Source organism: Hypanus sabinus, chromosome 2 (assembly GCF_030144855.1).
Source record: "Hypanus sabinus isolate sHypSab1 chromosome 2, sHypSab1.hap1, whole genome shotgun sequence".
Classification (NCBI taxonomy): domain Eukaryota; kingdom Metazoa; phylum Chordata; class Chondrichthyes; order Myliobatiformes; family Dasyatidae; genus Hypanus; species Hypanus sabinus.
The window spans coordinates 162,938,439-162,958,754 of record NC_082707.1 but is presented as its reverse complement, the minus strand read 5'-3'; the positions used below and the strand labels follow the sequence as shown (position 1 = coordinate 162,958,754).

Below are 20,316 nucleotides of genomic sequence, written 5' to 3'. Positions count from 1 at the left end.
ATAAAGGTGGGAAGATGTGCCTGGAGGCTTTAAAAGTGAGTGAGGTCCTCAATGAATACTGCTCTTCGGTATTCACCAATGAGAGGGAACTTGATGACAGTGAGGATAATATGAGTGAGGTTGATGTTCTGGAGCATGTTGATATTAAGGGAGAAGAATGTTGGAGTTGTTAAAATACATTAGGACGGATATGACCTTGGGGCCTGACAGAATATTCCCCAGGCTGCTCCACGAGGCAAGGTAAGAGATTGCTGAGCCTCTGACTAGGATCTTTATGTCCTCATTGGCCATGGGAATGGTACCAGAGGATTGGAGGGAGGCGAATGTTGTCCCCTTGTTCAAAAAAGGTAGTAGGGATAGTCTGGATAATATAGACCAGTGAGCCTTACGTCGGTGGTGGGAAAGCTGTTGGAAAAGATTCTTAGAGGTAGAATCTATGGACATTTAGAGAATCATGGTCTGATCAGGGACAGTCTGCATGGCTTTGTGAAGGGAAGATCGTGTCTAACAAGCCTGATAGAGTTCTTTGAGGTGGTGACCAGGCATATAGATGAGGGTAGTGCAGTTGATGTGATCTACATGGATTTTAGTAAGGCATTTGAGAAGGTACCACACGGTAGGCTTATTCAGAAAGTCAGAAGGCATGGGATCCAGGGAAGTTTGGCCAGGTGGATTCATAATTGGCTTGCCTGCAGAAAGCAAAGGGTCATGGTGAAGGGAGTACATTCAGATTGGAGGGTTGTGACTAGTGGTGTCCCACAAGGATCGGTTCTGGGACCTCTGCTTTTCATGATTTTTATTAATGACCTGGATGTGGGGGTAGAAGGGTGGGTTGGCAAGTTGGCAGATGACACAAAGGTTGGTGGTGTTGTGGATAGTGTTGAGCATTGTCAAAGATTGCAGAGAGACATTGATAAGATGCAGAAGTGGGCTGAGAAGTGGCAGATGGAGTTCAACCCAGAGAAGTGTGAGGTGCCTTGGAAGGACAAACTCCAAGGCAGAGTACAAAGTAAATGACAGGATACTTGGCGTGGAGGAGCAGAGGGATCTGAGGGTACATGTCCACAGATCCCTGAAAGTTGCCTCACAGGTAGATAGGGTAGTTAAGAAAGCTTATGGGGTGTTAGCTTTCATAAGTCGAGGGATAGAGTTTAAGAGACGCGATGTAATGATGCAGCTCTATAAAACTCTAATTAGGCCACACTTGGAGTACTGTGTCCAGTTCTGGTCGCCTCAGTATAGGAAGGATGTGGAAGCATTGGAAAGGGTACAGAGGAGATTTACCAGGATGCTGCCTGGTTTAGAGAGTATGCATTATGGTCAGAGATTAAGGGAGCTAGGGCTTTACTCTCTGGAGAGGAGGAGGATGAGAGGAGACACGATAGAGGTGTGCAAGATATTAAGAGGAATAGACAGAGTGGACAGCCAGCGCCTCTTCCCCAGGGCACCACTGCTCAATACAAGAGGACATGGCTTTAAGGTAAGGGGAGGGAAGTTCAAGTGGGATATTAGAGGAAGGTTTTTTACTCAGAGAGTGGTTGGTGCGTGGAATGCCCTGCCTGACTCAGTGGTGGAGGCAGATATACTGGTGAAATTTAAGAGACTACTAGACAGGTATATGGAGGAATTTAAGGTGGGGTGTGTTATATGGGAGGCAGGGTTTAAGGATCGGCACAACATTGTGGACTGAAGGGCCTGTACTGTGCTGTACTGTTCTATGTTCTATATCTTGCTCCTGTATGCCTCTTCCTCTTCAAATGTGATTCTGTCAGTGAGGAGGAGATATTATTACCAGCCCACACAGTGTGTGTCCTTCTGTTTAGAAGTCAAGGATCCAGTTGTAGAGGGAGGTAGAGAGACCCAGGTTCTGTAACTTGTTGATCAGGACTGTGGGAATGATGGGGTTAAACACTGAGCTGTAGTAAACAAACAGCATCCTGAGATAGGTGTTTGTGTTGTCCAGGTGATCTAAGGCCATATGAAGAGCCATTGAGATTGCATCTGCCGTAGACCTATTGTGATAGGCATACTGCAGTGGGTCCAAGTCCTTGCTGAGACAGGAGTTGATTCTAGTCATGACCAATCTCTCAAAGCATTTCATCACTGTCGATATGAGTGCTTCTGGCTGATGGTCATTAAGGCAGCTCACACTACTTTTCTTGGGCACTGGTGTAATTGTTGCCCTTTTGAAGTAGGTGGGAACTTCCAACTGTAGCAGTGAGAGGCTGAAAATGTTCTTGAATCCACTAGTTGGTTGGCATAAGTTTTTAGAGCCTTATCAGGTACTCCGTTGGGGCCTGTCACCTTGCCAGGGTTCACCCTCCTGAAAGACGGCCTGGCATCGGCCTCTGAGACAGAGATCACAGGGTCACTGGGTGCAGCAGGGATCTTCAAGCTGTAGTTGTGTTCTCCCCTTCAAAGCGGGCATAAAAGGCATTGAGCTCATCTGGTAGTGAAGCATCGCTCCCATTCATGCTATTGGGTTTTGTTTTATAGAAAGTAATGTCTTGCAAACCTTGCCAGAGTTGACGTGTATCCAACGTCGCCTCCAATCTCACTTAAATTGTTTCTTCACTCTCGAAATAGCCCTCTGCAAGTCTTACCTGGTTTTCCTGTACAGACCTGGGTCAGCGGACATAGATGCCACAGATCCAGCCCTCAGCAGACGACGAACCTCCTGGTTTTTGTAGGCACGCACTCGTCCACACAGGTTCTAATGAAGTCAGTAACAACTGCGGCATACTCATCACGATTTGAATAGTCCTCTGATTCCAGGCAGTCCTATAAGTGCTCCTGTGCTTCCCTTGTCCGTACCTTCTTGGTCCTCTCTACTGGTGCTACAGTCTTCAGGCTGTGCCTATATTCGGTGTAGAAGTACAGCCAGGTGATCAGACTTCCTGAAGTGAGGGCGTGGGATAGCACGGTTGGCATTCTTGATGGTGGTGTAACAATGGTGCGTGTGTTATTTCCACTGGTACTACAAATGATTTGTTGATGGTAATTATATTGTGACTTTTTCAAGATGGCCTGGTTAAATTTCCCCCCCCCCCCAAAATGATGGGGAAGGCATTAGGGTGACTGTTTCATGCACGTTGATGCCATTGCTCAGATCATCTAGAACCTGTTTGACACTGGCCTGAGGTGGAATGTTTACCACGACCAAAATGGTCACAGAAATCTCCCACAGCAGGTAAAATGGACGCACTTAACTGTTAGATATTCCTGGTCTGGTCAGCAGAATTAGGACAACACTGATACACTTGTGCACCAAGAGGAGTTGATCATGAGGCATACTCCTCCAACTCTGCTTTTGAGACACTCGACAGTCCTATCCTGACGGTGTATAGTGAACCAGTCAATCTAAATTGCTGTGTCTGGTGTGGAAGGGGTTAAACAGGATTCCTTGAAGCAGTCTTAACGTCCCTCTGATACAGCGCCTTAGCTCTGAACTTGTCAATTTTATTTACCAGAGACTGCACATTTGCCAGCAATATAGTCGGTATCAGGAGTCAAAAACCTTTTTTTTTAAATGCGCTTGTAGCCCCAAGCAACAGCCACATTTCTTACGAGAATTGTGACAAGTACGGCCACAATTGGCAATATTTCTGTCAGTTTTGAGCAGTGATAGATAATTCAATTCCGTTGAAACACCTTTACTAACTGCAGATCTTGGATGGAGTTGCAATTCTCAGCTGAGGCAAGCTGAAATGGGAATATTTAGTCATATCCATTGAGCTGCCCCACATCATGTTTGCCCAGATGATAGACCAAAAAGTGAATTGATGGGTATATGAAAGGGAATCAAAAGAATTACTGGGAATAGAAACATATAAAACCTACAGCACAATACAGGCCCTTCGGCCTACAAAGCTGTGCCGAACATGTCCCTATCTTAGAAATTACCTAGGGTTACCCATAGCCCTCTATTTTTATGAACTCCATATACCTGTCCAGGAGTCTCTTAAGAGACCCTATTGTATCCGCCTCCACCACCATCACCGGCAGCCCATTCCACGCACTCACCACTCTCTGCGTAAAAAAGAAAAACAACTTACCCCTGACATCTCCTCTGTACCTGCTTCCAAGCACCTTAAAACTATGCCCTCTCGTGCAAGCCATTTCAGCCCTGGGGAAAAGCATCTGAGTGTCCACATGATCAATGCCTCTCATTATCTAATATACCTCTTATCAGGTCACCTCTCCTCCTCCATCACTCCGAGGAGAAAAGGCTAAGTTCACTCAACCTTTAAGGCATGCTCCCCAATCCAGGCAACATCCTTGTAAATGTCCTCTGCACCCTTTCTATGGTTTCCACATCCTTCCTGTAGTGAGGCAACCAGAACTGAGCACAGTACTCCAAGTGGGGTCTGACCAGGGTCCTATATAGCCCCTCACCTCCTAAACTCAATCTCACAGTTGATGAAGACTGTATGCTTTCTTAAGCACAGAGTCAACCTGTGCAGCAGCTTTGAGTGTCCTATGGACTCGGATCCCAAGACCCTCTGATCCTCCAAACTGCCAAGAGTCTTACCATTAATACTATATTCTGTCATCATATTTGACCTACCAAAATGAACCACCTCACACTTATCTGGGTTGAACTCCATTTGCCACTTCTCAGCCCAGTTTTGCATCCTATCAATATCCCGCTGTAACCTCTGACAGCCCTCTACACTATCCACAACACCCCCAACCTTTGTGTCATCAGCAAATTTATTAACCCATCCCTCCACTTCCTCATCTAGGTCATCGTCATCACGGGCATGAATGTGTGGAAAGAATGAAATCCTGCTCATTTCCATTCCAATTAGCCCTTAACATATAACAAGTCTTGGATAAGAGTGCTGGAAATATGGAGGAACTTGACCAGGCAGGGATATCTGGGTTTAATTCTAAAGGGCTTTGATCAAATATATCTGGAATATCGTGTCATCCTCTAAGCACAGAAAGCTGTACTTGTGAGAGGAGGAATGCAGTGATTCTTGTGATGGTAGGTTTGAGCAAGAGTTTGCACCTCTGGGCCTGATCCGTGCTTTCTAGGGGGAATATAAGAGGTTATCTCTTAATGGATACAATTCCTAAATGCCGTGACAGAGTAGATACAGGAGTGATGTTTTCCTTGATTGGACTGTCTCAGACTAGGTGTCAGTCTCCAAGTAAGAGTTGACCATTTAGAACTGAGAAAAAAGAGAATTTCTTCACCTGCAGTGAAGGATGTGAGTCTACCCTGAGAAGGCACCTCAGTCTGTAAGAGAATTTAGCAGGACAGAGGTTGATTTTGTTTTTGAATATTAAGGTAGTCAAGGAATTTGGGAACAGTGCAGGTAAGTGGCACTGAAATAAAAGATTAACTTTGATCTTATTATGGTAAGACAAGTACAAGGGCTCAAAGTCCTATTCCTTCAATTTCTCAAGTTCTGAGATATAATTAGTGCAAAAACCTGCATTCATCTTTCTAAGTATGATCTGGCCATGCTCTTTAGATGCGCATTGAGATTGACTGCTTTGAAGGGGGGAGTTGAGAGGAATATAGGGCCAAAAAGATTTTGAGAGGGATCACAGTAATTTTTTTTTTCTCAAGGTGTTTGAAAGGGAAGAAGGAAACTAAAGCACTTATGAAGTGAATTAAGTGAAAAATCTGAACATTGTCTTTCTGCAGTTGCATCTTCAGTAAGATGCAATAATAACGGTGGTCCTGGGATGACAGTGTGTAGACTTGCATGCAGAATAGCATGTGGGCAGCGGAGTTTTGGATGAGCTAATGTTCCTACAGGATGCTTGATGACTGAGTGAGTGGAGGTTGTCAGAGGACAGCTAAAGGCATGTCTGGAAGTAATGCAAGATAGGAATAATGACCCCAGCAGTACTCGGGCTCAGTTCGAGATGCAGGTGGACGTTTATAGGCAGGTTTTACAGCCAAGAGGGTCTGAATTCTGACATTGCACTGGGTTGATCAAGGTACTGAAGTTAAAAGTTCATTCAGATCGCAGCATAATCATATACTTTCCATCCTTCATGTAAAAGGCATTGGTCTGAAATTGGAAGTTGTGGTGGTTGTATCGTATTAAATATTCAGTGTCATAATCAAATAAAATTGACAAATCAAAATAAATAAGCCCAGGCAAACCTACTCAGTAATACTTGCATTAGCTCAGGGTGTGCATTGCCTTTTCCAACTGCCGCATGCAATGTGATTTGGCAAATTTTACTGGCATACTATTCTTTCTTTAAGTTGCTGAATGAAGATAGTACCTTTAACCCCAAATGTATCATCCGCTCTTTGTAAAATAGTTAAAATATTAACTTAGAAAAAGAAATTCTTCTATCCCAAGCCAATAGAAATGGAGTAATTTCAGGTTGATCTTTGATCAGAAAATGCTCGAAAAATTAACTTTTTTTCCCCTCTCTGCTCAGATGTTGCCTGACTTACTAAACATTATGAGTGGTTCGTTTTTTTTACTTCAAATTTCCTGAACCTGTTTTTATTTTTTCTCTCTGGTTTGGTATCCTGTGATTCTGCAATCTAATTTGATCTTGGTGCACTGCCTTACTTGAGATTAATGGTTATTATGCATATTTGTTCATGGCTTAAAATCAGGGCCACTGCAGCTTTTCATAGACCATATCTCAGATAAGCAGAATGATACCATAAAGGGTTGAAAGGCTCTGTTGATAGAATACTTGAAGTGAAATCCTTGAAGTGATTTGAATTTTGCAAACTAGTGACTTCAGGATCCTCAAATGAATTAACATGGCACCCTTGGTAATTATGCTATTTTAAGTGAATGCAGAGTGCCCAATATTGTTATTCCCATAGGTTGATAAAAGGAATCTCATCGAAAACATTTTCCAGAACTCTTTTCCTTCTCAACCTATAAAACATGCATTTGAAGATATTCCTGCACTGGAGAAGTCTCTTGAGATGAACGGGGAAGGAAGTGATCCAATTAAAGCAATGGAATCAACAAGGTAATTTCTAATATTAAATGAGCTCTCTCACGCCTAACACATGTGTCCAAAGTAGAAGTTAATACTACTGCATTGATTTTTTTTCATTAAAGGCCAAACAAATTTTTGTGAGCTGAACTACAAAACTCGGGCACATTCTCGGGCGGGGATTAGCTGCCTGCTATTGCATTTCAAACACAAAATAGATAATAGACATGGGAACAGAATTAGGCCATTCAGCTTATCAAGTCTGTTCCAACATCCGATTATGCCGCATTTATTTTCTCTCTCAGCTTCATTCTCCTGCCTCCTCCCTGTAACCTTTGACCTCCAAACCTATCAACCTCCACAGCCGTCTGTGGTAATGAATTCCACAGGTTCACCGACTTCTAACAATATTTCTCCTTTTTTCTGTTCTGACGGATTGTGTTTTTATTCTCAATCTGTGCGCTCTGGTCCTAGAATCTCCAACTATTGAAAACATACTTTCCAAATTTGCTCTATCTTATTAGGCCTTTCAATATTTGGTAGGTTTCAGTGAAACCCTCTCATTCTTCTGAACTCATTTGAACACAGAGCCGTCAAATGCTCACCTTCCAGTCCTGGGATCACTGGATCAAAATGGTGATCGTCAAGTCACTTTACTAGTGTAGCTAACAAAGGCCGAGATAACAATTATTACCCAACCTCCTTCAAACCAAAGTCTTAACGGACTGAATGAAGTGTTCAGCAGGCCAAGTGGTGCTCTTTGGTCACTCCAAAATCCCTTTCCAACAACTGGAGATTTTGAAGGTTGAAGTTTCTTCTTCACAATCCAAAAGCAAGGTGTAGCTAACCCAGATTAACTCACTGGTTAAGGAAAGTATAGTGCCGTATCATAATGTAGCTCCTATCAGAGCTTTCATCGGTCAAACTGACAATTAATGCAGAACTGCTTGAGGACACAAGATAAAGTAGAGCATGTTAAGCCCTCGGTTTAATTGTATTAGGTAACTGCATGGCTCACTCAATCCAGGACAGCTTGTCACCTGAAGCTACAAATGCAAAACTACTCTAGTTAAGAGAAAAATTCCTCCATAATCTTTCTGTTTTAATCTTCTAAATTCTAAATGTCATTAGTATTACGATTTATGAAAAACCTGGTTCAGCTGATTTTGAAACGTGTAAAATCCAGCCCCTCAGTGTTCTAAAAGCGGAACTTACTCAGAATAGGCAATAGAATGTCTTTGAGCTCTTGATGGTTTTTTTTAACATTATATTTCTCTGCTATGATGTGTCAACTTCAAACCATTCATGAAGTGAGCAGAGTGGGAGTGATGGACTAAGAAATGGGGGGGAGAAAGCAAGTTTATGTTGATTCGGATAAGGGAATGGTGAAGTGAATTCTGAGACAACAGCAACGTCACAGTCCTCGTCAGAAGTTCCAGCACTTTTGGGCAGCACAATGAGCACAAAGAAAAGACTGTGTGCAGTTCTTGGACTTTGTATCTTCCAAAAGATTGTGTGTCTTTCCTGTGTGCAAAATTGGGGATCATGTTGCAGAAATGCATAAAGTAGGTTCATGTAATGGATATAAATGAATTGGCTGTTGTTTCCTAGTCATTTTTTCCACACACTTGCATCTAAACTGCTCCTAGTTTATTTTTAGGCATATTTTGGAAACTAGCTCTCTGTAGAAAGCCTTGCAAACAAAGCTGGAATGTGATTTGTATCCAAAGGGTAGGTAGTCTGGATGTAACAGTGATTATGTACGTATGTATTTAGTTCAATCGGTCACCTCCCTGACGAGCCAGGGCCTGAAGGAGGGTGGAGAAATACCTTGGAGAAGAGAAGACGAACCAGAATAGGGAGATAGTGCCTCATGTCTAAATCCCTTATAATCTTGGCAGAGAGAAGAACGCAGTAGCAAAGTTCTTTCAGTTTCATTGTTCCTTACATAAGTTTGACAAAAATAAAGTGCCTAGGGAGTGTCCTGAATGTCAGGCACCAGTGTAGCTACTGTGATCCCAGGGAAGCAGTTATGACCTTAAAGTACAAAATGTAAATGTGAAAAAGAAAAATAGAGAAAATGAGGGATGCAAACACAAAGTTAAGGGAGAAGCAGTGAGAATGGATGGGGTTAGTGCAGGTAGGAAATGCAAAAGTTTACTGACCTGTTTGGCCAAAGGGAAGTTGAGGGGCAGCTTTTCTTTGTTGGGATCCTGCTCGCTAAAGCTTGAAAATTACCAATTTTATTTTGGAAAAATTGTTTAGTTCAAACAGCATTTGGTTGGAGTGAATTGGAATCCAAGACTCTTGTTGCCCATGTCACATCTTTCCTATGACATAGTTGTGATTGTAACTTGCACTAAAGGCTAAGATTTTGCTATTGTTGTTTAAAATTGCATCGCTATTCTTGTGTCAGAAAGATCCTGAAGTTATTCTGTGACACCTCCCCACCCCTGATCTGTGCGGTAAAATTCAAATCATCTTGGCCACTGAGTGAAAGTATTTCCTTCTGCTCTCTAACATTCTAACCTTTGTTTAACAAAATCCTTAGCTACTGGCGTTAAGTAATATATTTATGCTCTATGTAAATTTTCTGAAATGCTAGCTCTGTTGGTATCAGTGGAAAGAAAAACAGGATTCGAGTGCAATGCCCTGCAATTTATACACGGATAGTCGAAGAGGCGACAGATGAAATCGTACCTCTCGATTTCTTTTTCCTTGTAATTATAGAATTCCTGTTCCACACATGAAGAGCACTTTCAGTGAAACAAAATAGGATTGATGGTTATACTTAATCTACCCAAGTGCTGAAATGTTCACTAAAATCACACTGTGTTGATCTAAGCTGTGCACATTATAGAATAGCATTGCCAATCCAAATGTATACATTGGCCAGTTCGGAACACCACATGGTGCAGCCCATCAGCAGTCCAGTCTGTTGTCATAACTATAAGGACAATGGCCTGTTGTTTTTTTAAGGGGGGGTGTTGTGGAACATTTTTCACAATTACACTTAAGTTTGATTTTCAGTCCATTTTTTTAGTCTGGCTGTCAATGCTGCTAATGCTCTTTCATTGCCATTCCAAGAAGCTGGTTTTGGGCTGCTTTGAGCTGTTGCATCTTGGGAAATCCAGAATTTTGACCTTTCTGACAGGATGTTGGCAAAACTTCGAGCTGTGAAAAGGAAGCTTGTGTTGTTAAGGTTAAAGAAGCAATGCTGTCATCAGTTGGATGTGAAATTATTTGTCTGCAGATTTCTCACATCTTTGGAATGTATCCATGCTCTGCTTGTGTCTGGTTTCTACTAATTTCTAGCCCTGTTTCAGCCTTGGCCTTTTTCCTTGATCCTGCTGTGCTGTTAATAATTCATTTCTCAATAGGTATTCCTAACCTGTGGAGATTTTTATAATAGCACATTGCGACATCTAACACCGAAGACTGACGATCCCCTTTGCTCTACAATAGGCCACTATTCACAGTTAAAGATACTATACAATGCTTCTTCCACAGGCTCTTTGTGGACATGCTGTCTCCAGATCGCTGGCACACTTGGGAAATATGCAGCATCATGTTTCATCTCTCATGATTTTTGTACAGCAAATTTAATTGAGGAGGATTTTTAAAACAGCCAGCCTTGGATCTAAATCATTAGCTGCACAAACTGAGTATTAAACATTCACATCTGTTACTCGTTAATGGAAGTTTTAATTGTGCCATTGCTGTACCAGCGATTTTGTGTGCAAGCTATTTGTGTACCTCTTGTTTTTAATTTCTTGTTTTCCTTCAGTTATGAATTTGCCAATGCATTGGAAGAACTTCAGGATCTAAACAAAGTCTGTCTAAAATCATCCTGGAAAGTATCACATTCTCGGGAGAAGCTGTTATCTACACTGGGAATTGATCAAAATCAAAAGGCAAGGCATATTGTACATGTTATTTATACAGTATATTGTACCATTACTTTCGGTTGACAACTTAATTATCAGATCACCTTTGGATGGATGCAAATGAGGAGTGAAATCTGAAAAGAACTCATTACAGATTTAAAATCATGGTTCAATATGGTGATCCAAAATGATTGGTGATGTTTAATTTCAAAATGGCTGCAAGAATTATTACATCAGAGGTTTTCAAAGTGACAACCAGAGGGAAAGGTTGATTTGTGTCTGTTTATAATATAAGCTCTATATGTGTAAGAAGGTTATTTGAAATCAGTACTTTTATTCGATGTAACATGCACTTTTATCATCATGACTTTGCAAAGTAATCAATAGGAATGTCATTGCAATAGAAATGTGGGAAAATATACAATTTAGCTTCTGCATTAAATATTGAGATAAATAGCCAGATAATCAATAATATTAACTTTGATTAAGAGGCGCATTATTGGCTACCACACCAGGAGATGCCCCACGCTAACTGAGATCTTTTGTCTCCACAAGAACTTCTGTTTAATGTAATTTAATCTAAAAACAGTGAGTCTTAATACAGAGTGTATACTGGTGCCGCTGGAGTACTTGAGAGCACAACATTGAATTTGAGTAAGGCTTCTACTATTGAAAACAAGTTCTAGTTATTGAAAAGCAATGTGTTCCCACTTTTTCATTCCATGGACTTGGCTGTTATAATGGATTTCAAACCTTGCCACTTGCAAAGCCACATGTACTTCTCAACAGCTAATTATTAAAGATAAATACATTGTTGGAGCCATATACTGCCAATCTGAAAGGTGAAAAATCAGTTACGTAAGAAATTAAAAGGGCATGCTGTTGTACACAACCAGAAGACTGGATATCAAAGTAAATGGGAGGTACAATCTTACTGATTCTTAAAGGTATATACACTAGAGCGGAACATGAAAGTTGATGTTGGGTGTAACAGTCTGAGAGCTTATTGAGATTTAACTATCATTATTACTTTTGCAAGAACAATTTTATTTTGGAATAAATCTGTCTTGCACCTTCCTCACTTCTCGCATAAACTCCAGCCACTGCTGCTTTGCTGTCCTTCCCGCTAGTGTCCCTTTCCAGTCAACCTTGGCCAGTTCCTCTCTCATGCCACTGCAATTTCCTTTACTCCACTGAAATACTGATACATCAGATTTCGGCTTCTCTTTCTCAAATTTCACAGAGAACTCAATCATGTTATGATCACTGCCTCCTAAGGGTTCCTTCACTTCCATCTCTCTAATCACCTCTGGTTCATTACACAACACCCAACCCAGTACAACCGATCCCCTAGTGGGCTCAACAACAGCTGTTCTAAAAAGCCATCTCGTAGACATTCTACAAATTCTCTCTCTTGAGATCCAGTGCCGACCTGATTTTTCCAATCCACTTGCATGTTAAAATCCCTACAATTATCATAACACTGCCCTTCTGGCAAGCCTTTTCTATTTCCTGTTGTAATTTGTAGTCCACATCACTGCAGCTGTTAGGAGGCCTGTAGATAACTGCCATCAGGGTCCTTTTACCCCTGTGATTTCTTAGCTCAACCCCTAAAGATTCTGCACCTTCCAATCCTATGTCACCTCTTTCTAATGATTTAATATAATTTCTTACCAATTAAGCCACACCACCCCCTCTGCCTACCTGCCTATCCTTCCAATACATCCTTCAGCCACGTCTCAGTGATGGCCACAACATCATACCTGAAGCTGAAGCTGTAGGACAAGATCATCCACCTTATTCATTATGCTGTGTGCATTTACACCTTGAGTCCAGTATTTGGTACTTTTTGCTTTGATTGCACTGCAACTCATCCCAATGGCTGCAAGTACACCCCATCACCTGCCTGTCCTTCCTGACATCTTTACTGCTCACTACCTTAGATTTATTTCTGTTTTCCCTCTCCTCCGCTCTATCATTCCGGTTCTCATTCCCTACCTAATTAGTTTAAACCCTCCCTAACAGCTCCATTAAACTTTTCCGCCAGGACTCTGGTCCCCTTCGGGTTCAGGTGTAACCCGTCCTTTCTGAACAGGTCATTCTTCCCCCAGAAGAGAGCCCAATGATCCAAGAATCTGAAGCCCTACCCCCTGCACCAGTTTCTCAGCCACGCATTCATCTGCCTGATCCTACTATTCTTGCCCTCGCTAGCACATGGCACAGGTAGTAATCCTGAGATTACTAACCTGGAGGTCCTGCTTCTCAGCTTCCTTCCTAACTCCCAGAAATCTCTCTTCAGGACCTCCTCCCTTTTCCTCTCTGTGTCATTGGTACCAACATGTACCAAGACAGCTGGCTGCTCGCCCTCTCCCTTCAGAATACTCTGCACCCGATCCGAGGCCTCCCATACCCTGGCACTTGGGAGACAACACACCATGCGGGTATCTCTGTCAAGCTCATGGAATCTCCTGTCTGATCCCCTGACTATGAAATCCCCTATGACTACCGCATTCCTCTTCTCCCTCCTTCCCTCCTGCACAACAGCACCGGGCTCAGTGCCAGAGACCCGGTCACCGTGGCCGTCCCCGGTCAGGTCATCCCCCCTCAACATCAACCAAAACGATATACTTGTTGCTGAGGGGGGCAGCCACTGGGGTGCTCTCCACTATCCGGGCATTCCCTTCCCACTCCTGACAGTCACACAATTTTCTGACCCCTGTAGCCTAGGGATGACTACCTCCCTGTCGCTCCTGTCTATCACCTCTTCACTTGCCCTAATAAGCAGTAGGTCATCAAGCTGCAGCTCCAGATCCCTAACACGGTCTCTGAGGAGCTGCATCTCGGTGCACCTGGCGCAGATGTGGCCTCCCAGGATTCCCACATCTGACACCCTGAACAAAGCACTAACCCTGCAGACATGCTACCTAATTCTACAAGAATGAACAAGGAAAAATAGGTCTACACACCCACTTACCTCACCAAACACACAAACTTTTTAAACCATTAGCTGTGTGAGCCCTGGTGTTCCTCCGTCTGTCCGGGCCGATTCGCCAAGGGGAAAAAAGAGCTGGTGCCTCGCTCTCACATCCTCCTGTTATCGCCCAAGCCCGTTGAGCCAAAGCCCTACACTCTGCTGCCACCCACTCCGCTGCCCACTGTATAGGGTGGTATTTTTAAACTCTTCGCACTGTCCTGTCTACGTTTCATGCCTGCGCAGTCTCGGCCTTCTTGTACTTGAAGAAGTTTTTTTTTTAAAACTGCCTTCCTTCAAAATTTAGCCCTCACTCTGCCCTTCTTGTCCCGATCCAAAAAAAGGCAGGGGAGTAGGGATGACTGGAGGAATTGGATCAGCCCATGATTGAATGGCAGAGCACTCGATGGGCCGAATGGCCTACCTCTGCTCCTATATCTTACGGTCCTTTCTTGTGTATGTGTGTTACTTGGGATTTCCAGCATCTGCAGAAGCTCTTGCTTTTGGAAGTCCTAGTTCAGGGTTCCTCAATTTGCAGGCTGAGCTGGTAATAAGGAAGGCAAATTATTTGAAACAACTGGAACATTAAAGCAAGGAGGCTTAAGGCATTGGTCAGACCACATTTCGAATATTGTAAGCAATTCTGGGCCCCATATCTAAAAGGAAAAATATCCTGAAGAGGAGATTCACAAGAATAGAAATGAAAAACTTAATGTATCGGGAATGTTTGAAGTCTCTGGGTCTGTGCTTGATGGTTCAGAAGACTGAGGGGAGGATCTCATTGAATCATACAGAATACTGAAAGCCTGGATATAGAGGGCAAGGAAAAGATGTTTCTGTTAGTCTGGAATCCAAGGGCACAGCCTTGGAATGAAGTGACATTAGAGGATGGTGAAGCTCTGAAATTTGTTTCCACAGGCAGCTGTGGAGGTTGAATCACTGGGTGTATTTAAGACAGATTGATAGGTTCTTGATTAATAAAGAGGTTAAGGGCCACAAGGAGAAGCCAGGATAATAGAATTGAAATGAATAAAAAGAAACATAATTGTCTGACCAGACTTGTTGGGCCAAAGGGCCTGGTTCTGATCCTCTACCTTATGGTCTTACAATCAGCAATTTGTACTTTTATAAGCCTTAGTATGAGCATAGATTGAAAGGATACTGAGTCTAAAAACAGAGAATTTAAACATCTCTCAGAGGTGGCTTTTGAACTGAGCTTCAGAGTGAGTTTGAGAGGGTGGGAGGCCTGAAGTTAGAAGAATGGAAGCGGCCAGCTGGAGGACAGTAGAATTAATAATAATCCTTGTGTTAGTTTTGGTGGAAGGTGGTTGTGAAAGTGAATAATGATGAAAGTCAAAAGTTTTTGTCCAATCCCCTCTCCTATCAGATCCCTTCTTTTCTCCAGTCCTTAACCTTTCTCAGCCACCTGGCTTCACTTATCATTTTCTAGCTTGTCCTCCTTTCCCCCCTCCACTTTTTATTCTGGCATCTTCCCCCTTTCTTTCCAGTTCTGAAGAAGGGTCTTAGTCTGAAACATCAATTGTTTATTCATTTCTATAGATGTTGTCTGACCTACAGAGTTCCTCCGAAGGACTGTGTGTGTGTGTGTGTGTGTGTGTGTGTGTGTGTGTGTGTGTGTGTGTGTGTGTGTGTGTGTGTGTGTGTGTGTGTGTGTGTGTTGCTCATGAATACTGTGTGCTGTAATATAGATATTTCCACAAGGTGGCGCAGTTCAACAGTAAAACTGCAGATTGGTATTGATTTATTGCTGTCACATGTACAGTGAGAAGCTGACCATGCACCCTGTTCACGTGGATCAAATAAGTGCACAGTGCATTGAGGTAGTACAAGGTAAGACAGTAACAGAATGCAGAATAATGAGTACAGCTACAGTGAAAGTGTGGTGCAGGTAGACACTGAAATAGAAGATCAAAATGAGTTAAATTGTGATCTCAAGAGTTAATCAAGATGTGATAGTATACATCTACAAATAATCCCAATGGTTTATTGACCATTAGAGGGAATGAATAAAGTAATAAAATATTTTAAATTCGCAATGTTGAAATGCAGCTATTTCAAGTGATTTTGATTTCCCTGTCATATGTGTCTTCTAATATTTTGGTGAAAGTCCTAATTGCAAATGACCAATGGTTGGCTATTTGTCTTAAACTTAAATTCATAGTGTTATGCAATGGGAACATGACCTTTGGCCTATATCCCTCTAAAACTTTCCATGCACTTGCCCAAATGTCTTTTAGACACTGTAATTGTTGCCACATCTACAACTTCCTCTGGTAGATCATTGCACATACCACACGGAAATACTTGACCCTCGGGATCCTTTTAAATCTTTCTCTTTCCATCTTGAACCTTTGCACCCCTGGTTTTAGACCGTCCTACCAAGGGAAAAAGTCTGAACATTCATTTTTTCCATGCCCTCAAGATTTTATAAAGCTCTATAAGGTCTCCTTCACTTCAGGTAAACAGTCCCAGCTTATCCAGTGTCTCCTTACAACTCAAGCCTTCCAACCCCCTGCAACATGAAGGCAAGTGTACCATACACCACCTTCTCTATGTTGCTTCAAACATATCCTAGGTACCTTTTTTCTGATGAGGAATCAGTGAGTTTGTGATCTGACAGCCTTCTTCCCTTTATGTTTGCTTCCCAGTGGTCATCTGTAACTTGGGGGCCTTACTCTGTCATGATAGACTCTTCTGCATTCGCTGCAGGAGAGGGCAATGAGTGGAGAAGCTCTAGGATCTGCTGGTCTCTTTATTACTGTGGATCCATTTCTCAGCCAGCTGAATAACCTGCTTCTTTCCCCAAACGCCTCCTGGGTATGCAATTTCTGAAAGTCCCTGCGATCACAATGTGCTGTGTCAAACAGCTTTTTGAAAAACGAGGCCATCCCCTAATCTGCATTCCCCGCTGGACTTTTGTACAAAACTGTATTTCCCCTTGATGCATTCACACTCATTTACTATTGATGTCTCAAGATCTCATTTGGCAGTCATTTAAAAACTATGACACTTCTCAGTCAGACAATTCAAGAATTATAATTATCAGCATACTGTATTGTAACAGATGTAGTTACTTTGATGACCAACAGAGGGCATCGTATCATAGGCGTGACCCACTGACAGACACCCCATGGAAACCTCTTTGGCAAATGGAAGCTTGTTGAGTGGCTCATGCTTTTTGTTTCCTGCTGATCGTAAAATACGACCCAATAAACGTAATCTGACTATTTTGCCTCCTATTACTTGGCCACAACCCCACCACATGGGGAGACAGTCTGCGGCGCGCTCTATTATAATGCTGATCAGAGTCACTGAGTGTAGTGAATCTACAGGAACTCCTTCTCGGAGTATGCATCAGAAGGGTAAGGTAGGTCAGCGTCACCTTATCGAGGCCACAAAGGGATGGACAATAAATGCCGGCCTCTCTAATGATACCTGAAAAAAAATGAGTTCAGCATGAATTTCCCTTTTGTATTGGTCAGCTGTTATAACTGTGCTGACAGCCTTTTGTTTATGCGCTTTCTTAGATTTTAATAAGGGTTGTGATGATAACCCGCTTCGGGGCAATGTTGCTGAGACTTCACAACACGACTCAGATGTTGTGATGATGTGTCAGAGAAGACCTGGCGTTTTGTTGTGAAAACAGTCATAAGAACTTTGTATTGAAACTTGGAAACGATTGAATTTGAATTAGTTAAATAATGCCAATAATTTGGGTACTTGATGAAAAGAAAATTGAGAGTAAATGTAAGCAGTATTTCTATAAATGCATGCAAAGCTAAAAAACTTGAATCTGTGTACAAAATCTTTGAAAGTGGCCAGACAAATTGATATGGCTGTTTATTTAGAAAGTACCTGGGGTCCTTGCATTTATGCTCCATTAAATCAAACAACTTAATCTAACCTTTCAAAAAATATTGGTTAGATCTAAGTTGCACAAATGTTTCCCCTTCTACAGGGACTGGAGACGTGCTAGAGTAGGTTCAGGGATGTGCGGTTTCTGATGCACAAGTGAAAATTGACACCTGACTTGTCCTCCCCTAAGCAGAGGGTTAATGAAAAATTTTAAGTGTACAAAATTAATGAAGGGTTTTGATGAGAGTGAGGAAGGGTATTTGTTCGCTGTGGCAGAAATCTCAGCCCCAAAGGGAAAATGGATTGAAGTGATTGGCACAGCAGTCGGAGAAGGAAAGAACTACATGTATTTAAGTAGAAATTTCTCAGTGGAGACACAGGAGGCTGCAGATGATAGAATCTAGAACAATGTGTTCTTTGGCTCTTCGACCACGTTCTTACCGAGACCCGTGGTCATCCATGGTCTCAGCCGCTGGACATTCCTAGGGTGATATCAAAGCATGATTGATTAACTGGCCTTGTTTTTTTTTTAAACTATGATTTTATTCTCCCAGCATTTTGCATTAATTTTGAGAGAATATTTTGGTGTGGTTTGAAGAGAAAATTCACATTTCCAGTAGTCCTTCAGTTTTCAAATGCTTCAGGGTTTGACCTTAATTTGTCAAACGGACTTTTCTCTCAGTCAGTATAATTGAAAATTACTGTCAAAAATGCATTCCACGTTATTAATTGCAACATTATATATTGCAATGTGACTAAAAGAATGTTGTAATTTATTAATTTCTCCAAAATATATTGCAGAAAATATTTCTTGTAAGGATTGTATAACATTTTATGTAATTCTAGTCCTAAATACGATTTGACAGTCTGCCATTCACATTGAGTTAGAGCATTAATTACTTTTGTACAGATAATTTGCACTTTTTTCATTGTTTATGCCTCATAGGATAATGGACAAGCTGACCTAAAGGATGCCATGGCTTCATATTCAGACCTGGAGAAGACTGAAGTATTTGCAGGAGTTGCAGCCTTACCTCACAATGGCTCCAAGGCCCTCATCCAGACCAGGGTACATGAAAATCTTGGCCTGATAGCTAGATTTGAAAGAGTAATTGTTTGAGACTGGGAAGTGCTTTGGGGCAAGCGTATAACTGCAGAGGGAAGTGGGATTGGAATGAGGTTGGTGGATGTAGATGGTGATTTGTACACACCCAACTTTTTAACTACATGGGTAGAAGTATGTTTCTGCAAAGCTTCCTAGAACTGATATGCTAGCCTTTGAACTGTATACATGTGCACAATGGGGTCAACAGTTGGATGAAGCAAGGAAAGCAGAGAGGTTAAAATAGTAGGAACTCAGTTCTGTAGATAAAGAAAGGATGGAATTATGGTGAAAAATTTGAGTGAGGGTGAACTGTGCAAAAGGATGTGCTCACCACTTGTTGATTCTTTTAGAAAACAAGTTGGATACTTCAAAGAGAGAAGCAGGGTCGCAGATGAGAGTTTAGATAGGCTGGTGCTATATTGCTTGGTGAATACAAAGCTTTAGTAGATGGAAACATGACAATGTCTATGAATGAGGTTTCGGGAAGGTTAAATTTAACTGTCTGCTAAGGCTTGTGAGCTAATATCAGATAAGGTTTCTTGCACAATTCAGACAGTTTAAATACAGAACATCTAACTTTCTTTCCACCACTTAGCTAGTGTAATTATGTCAAGTGATCTTCATACCAATAATATCACACAGGTATTGTAAGGGCAAACTACCCAATTTCAAACTTGTTTGTGAATAGTCACTGAAAAATTTGCTGGAAGTTATTTGTTTTGGGAAATATCTAGAAGAGTATTTCTCAGTTTTCCTCTGATCTTAGAAAGTTGATGAATGGAGCATTTCGATACTTTCATTATTTTGATCCCCAGAAATGCTCTCTCATGAGGACCCCAACTCTAACTGTGGCCTCAGTTACCTTCAATGATATCATTAAGCTGAAGCATGTACTCTGACTTCTGATAATGTTGCACTTTTAACATGTTGGGTGAGGGCTTGTAACTTTTGTAAGTTATTACACACTTTGAAATGTAATGCTGACTGTTTTGTTTTGATATAATCATTAAGGAATCTGAGACAGATTGCACCATTTCTGCTCAGCTGTCAATTAATTTGACAGAAAATTTTAACTTTGGATATATAAACCATTCAGTTTTTATTATTCTGGAATTTGGACATCACAGGGAAGGCCAGCACTTATTGCCCTCCCTAATTCTTCTGAAATGATGTTGGTGAGGCTCCCTCTGTGAAGGTACTCCCATAATGCTGCAGGGCAGGGATCAGAACCAGCAGCAGTCTCAACTCAGGACCCGAGAATCAGGTCCAATATCACTGACATTACCTCATGGAATTTGTTGTTTTACCGTAGCTGTGCAATACTGCCAGTGGAAGGGGCAGGTGTGGATTTGATTTCAACATTTAAGAGAAATTTGGATAAATACACAGATGGGTGACGTACGGAGATTTATTGTCCAAGTGTGGGTCAATGGGACTAGGCAGAATCCCAGTTCAGCATGGGCTAAATGGGGTGGTGCCTGTTTCTGTGCTGCAGTCTACTATGACTCTAATATATTAAAAAAATTGCTCTAAGCTGCGAT

The 20,316-nt window shown here is 41.9% G+C and overlaps 1 protein-coding gene across 3 annotated transcripts in view; it reads left to right on the top strand.

The window, feature by feature from the left end:
- The window catches only part of LOC132385981 (uncharacterized), a 50,595-nt gene that overhangs the window by 20,773 nt on the left and 9,506 nt on the right, over positions 1-20,316 (top strand). For all 3 annotated transcript variants that reach the window (XM_059958227.1, XM_059958215.1, XM_059958221.1), the window contains exons 3-5: positions 6,818-6,969; positions 10,724-10,850; positions 18,617-18,739. In XM_059958227.1, coding sequence (XP_059814210.1) covers positions 6,818-6,969; positions 10,724-10,850; positions 18,617-18,739 — 402 coding nt within the window. The remainder of the gene's footprint in view (positions 1-6,817; positions 6,970-10,723; positions 10,851-18,616; positions 18,740-20,316) is intronic.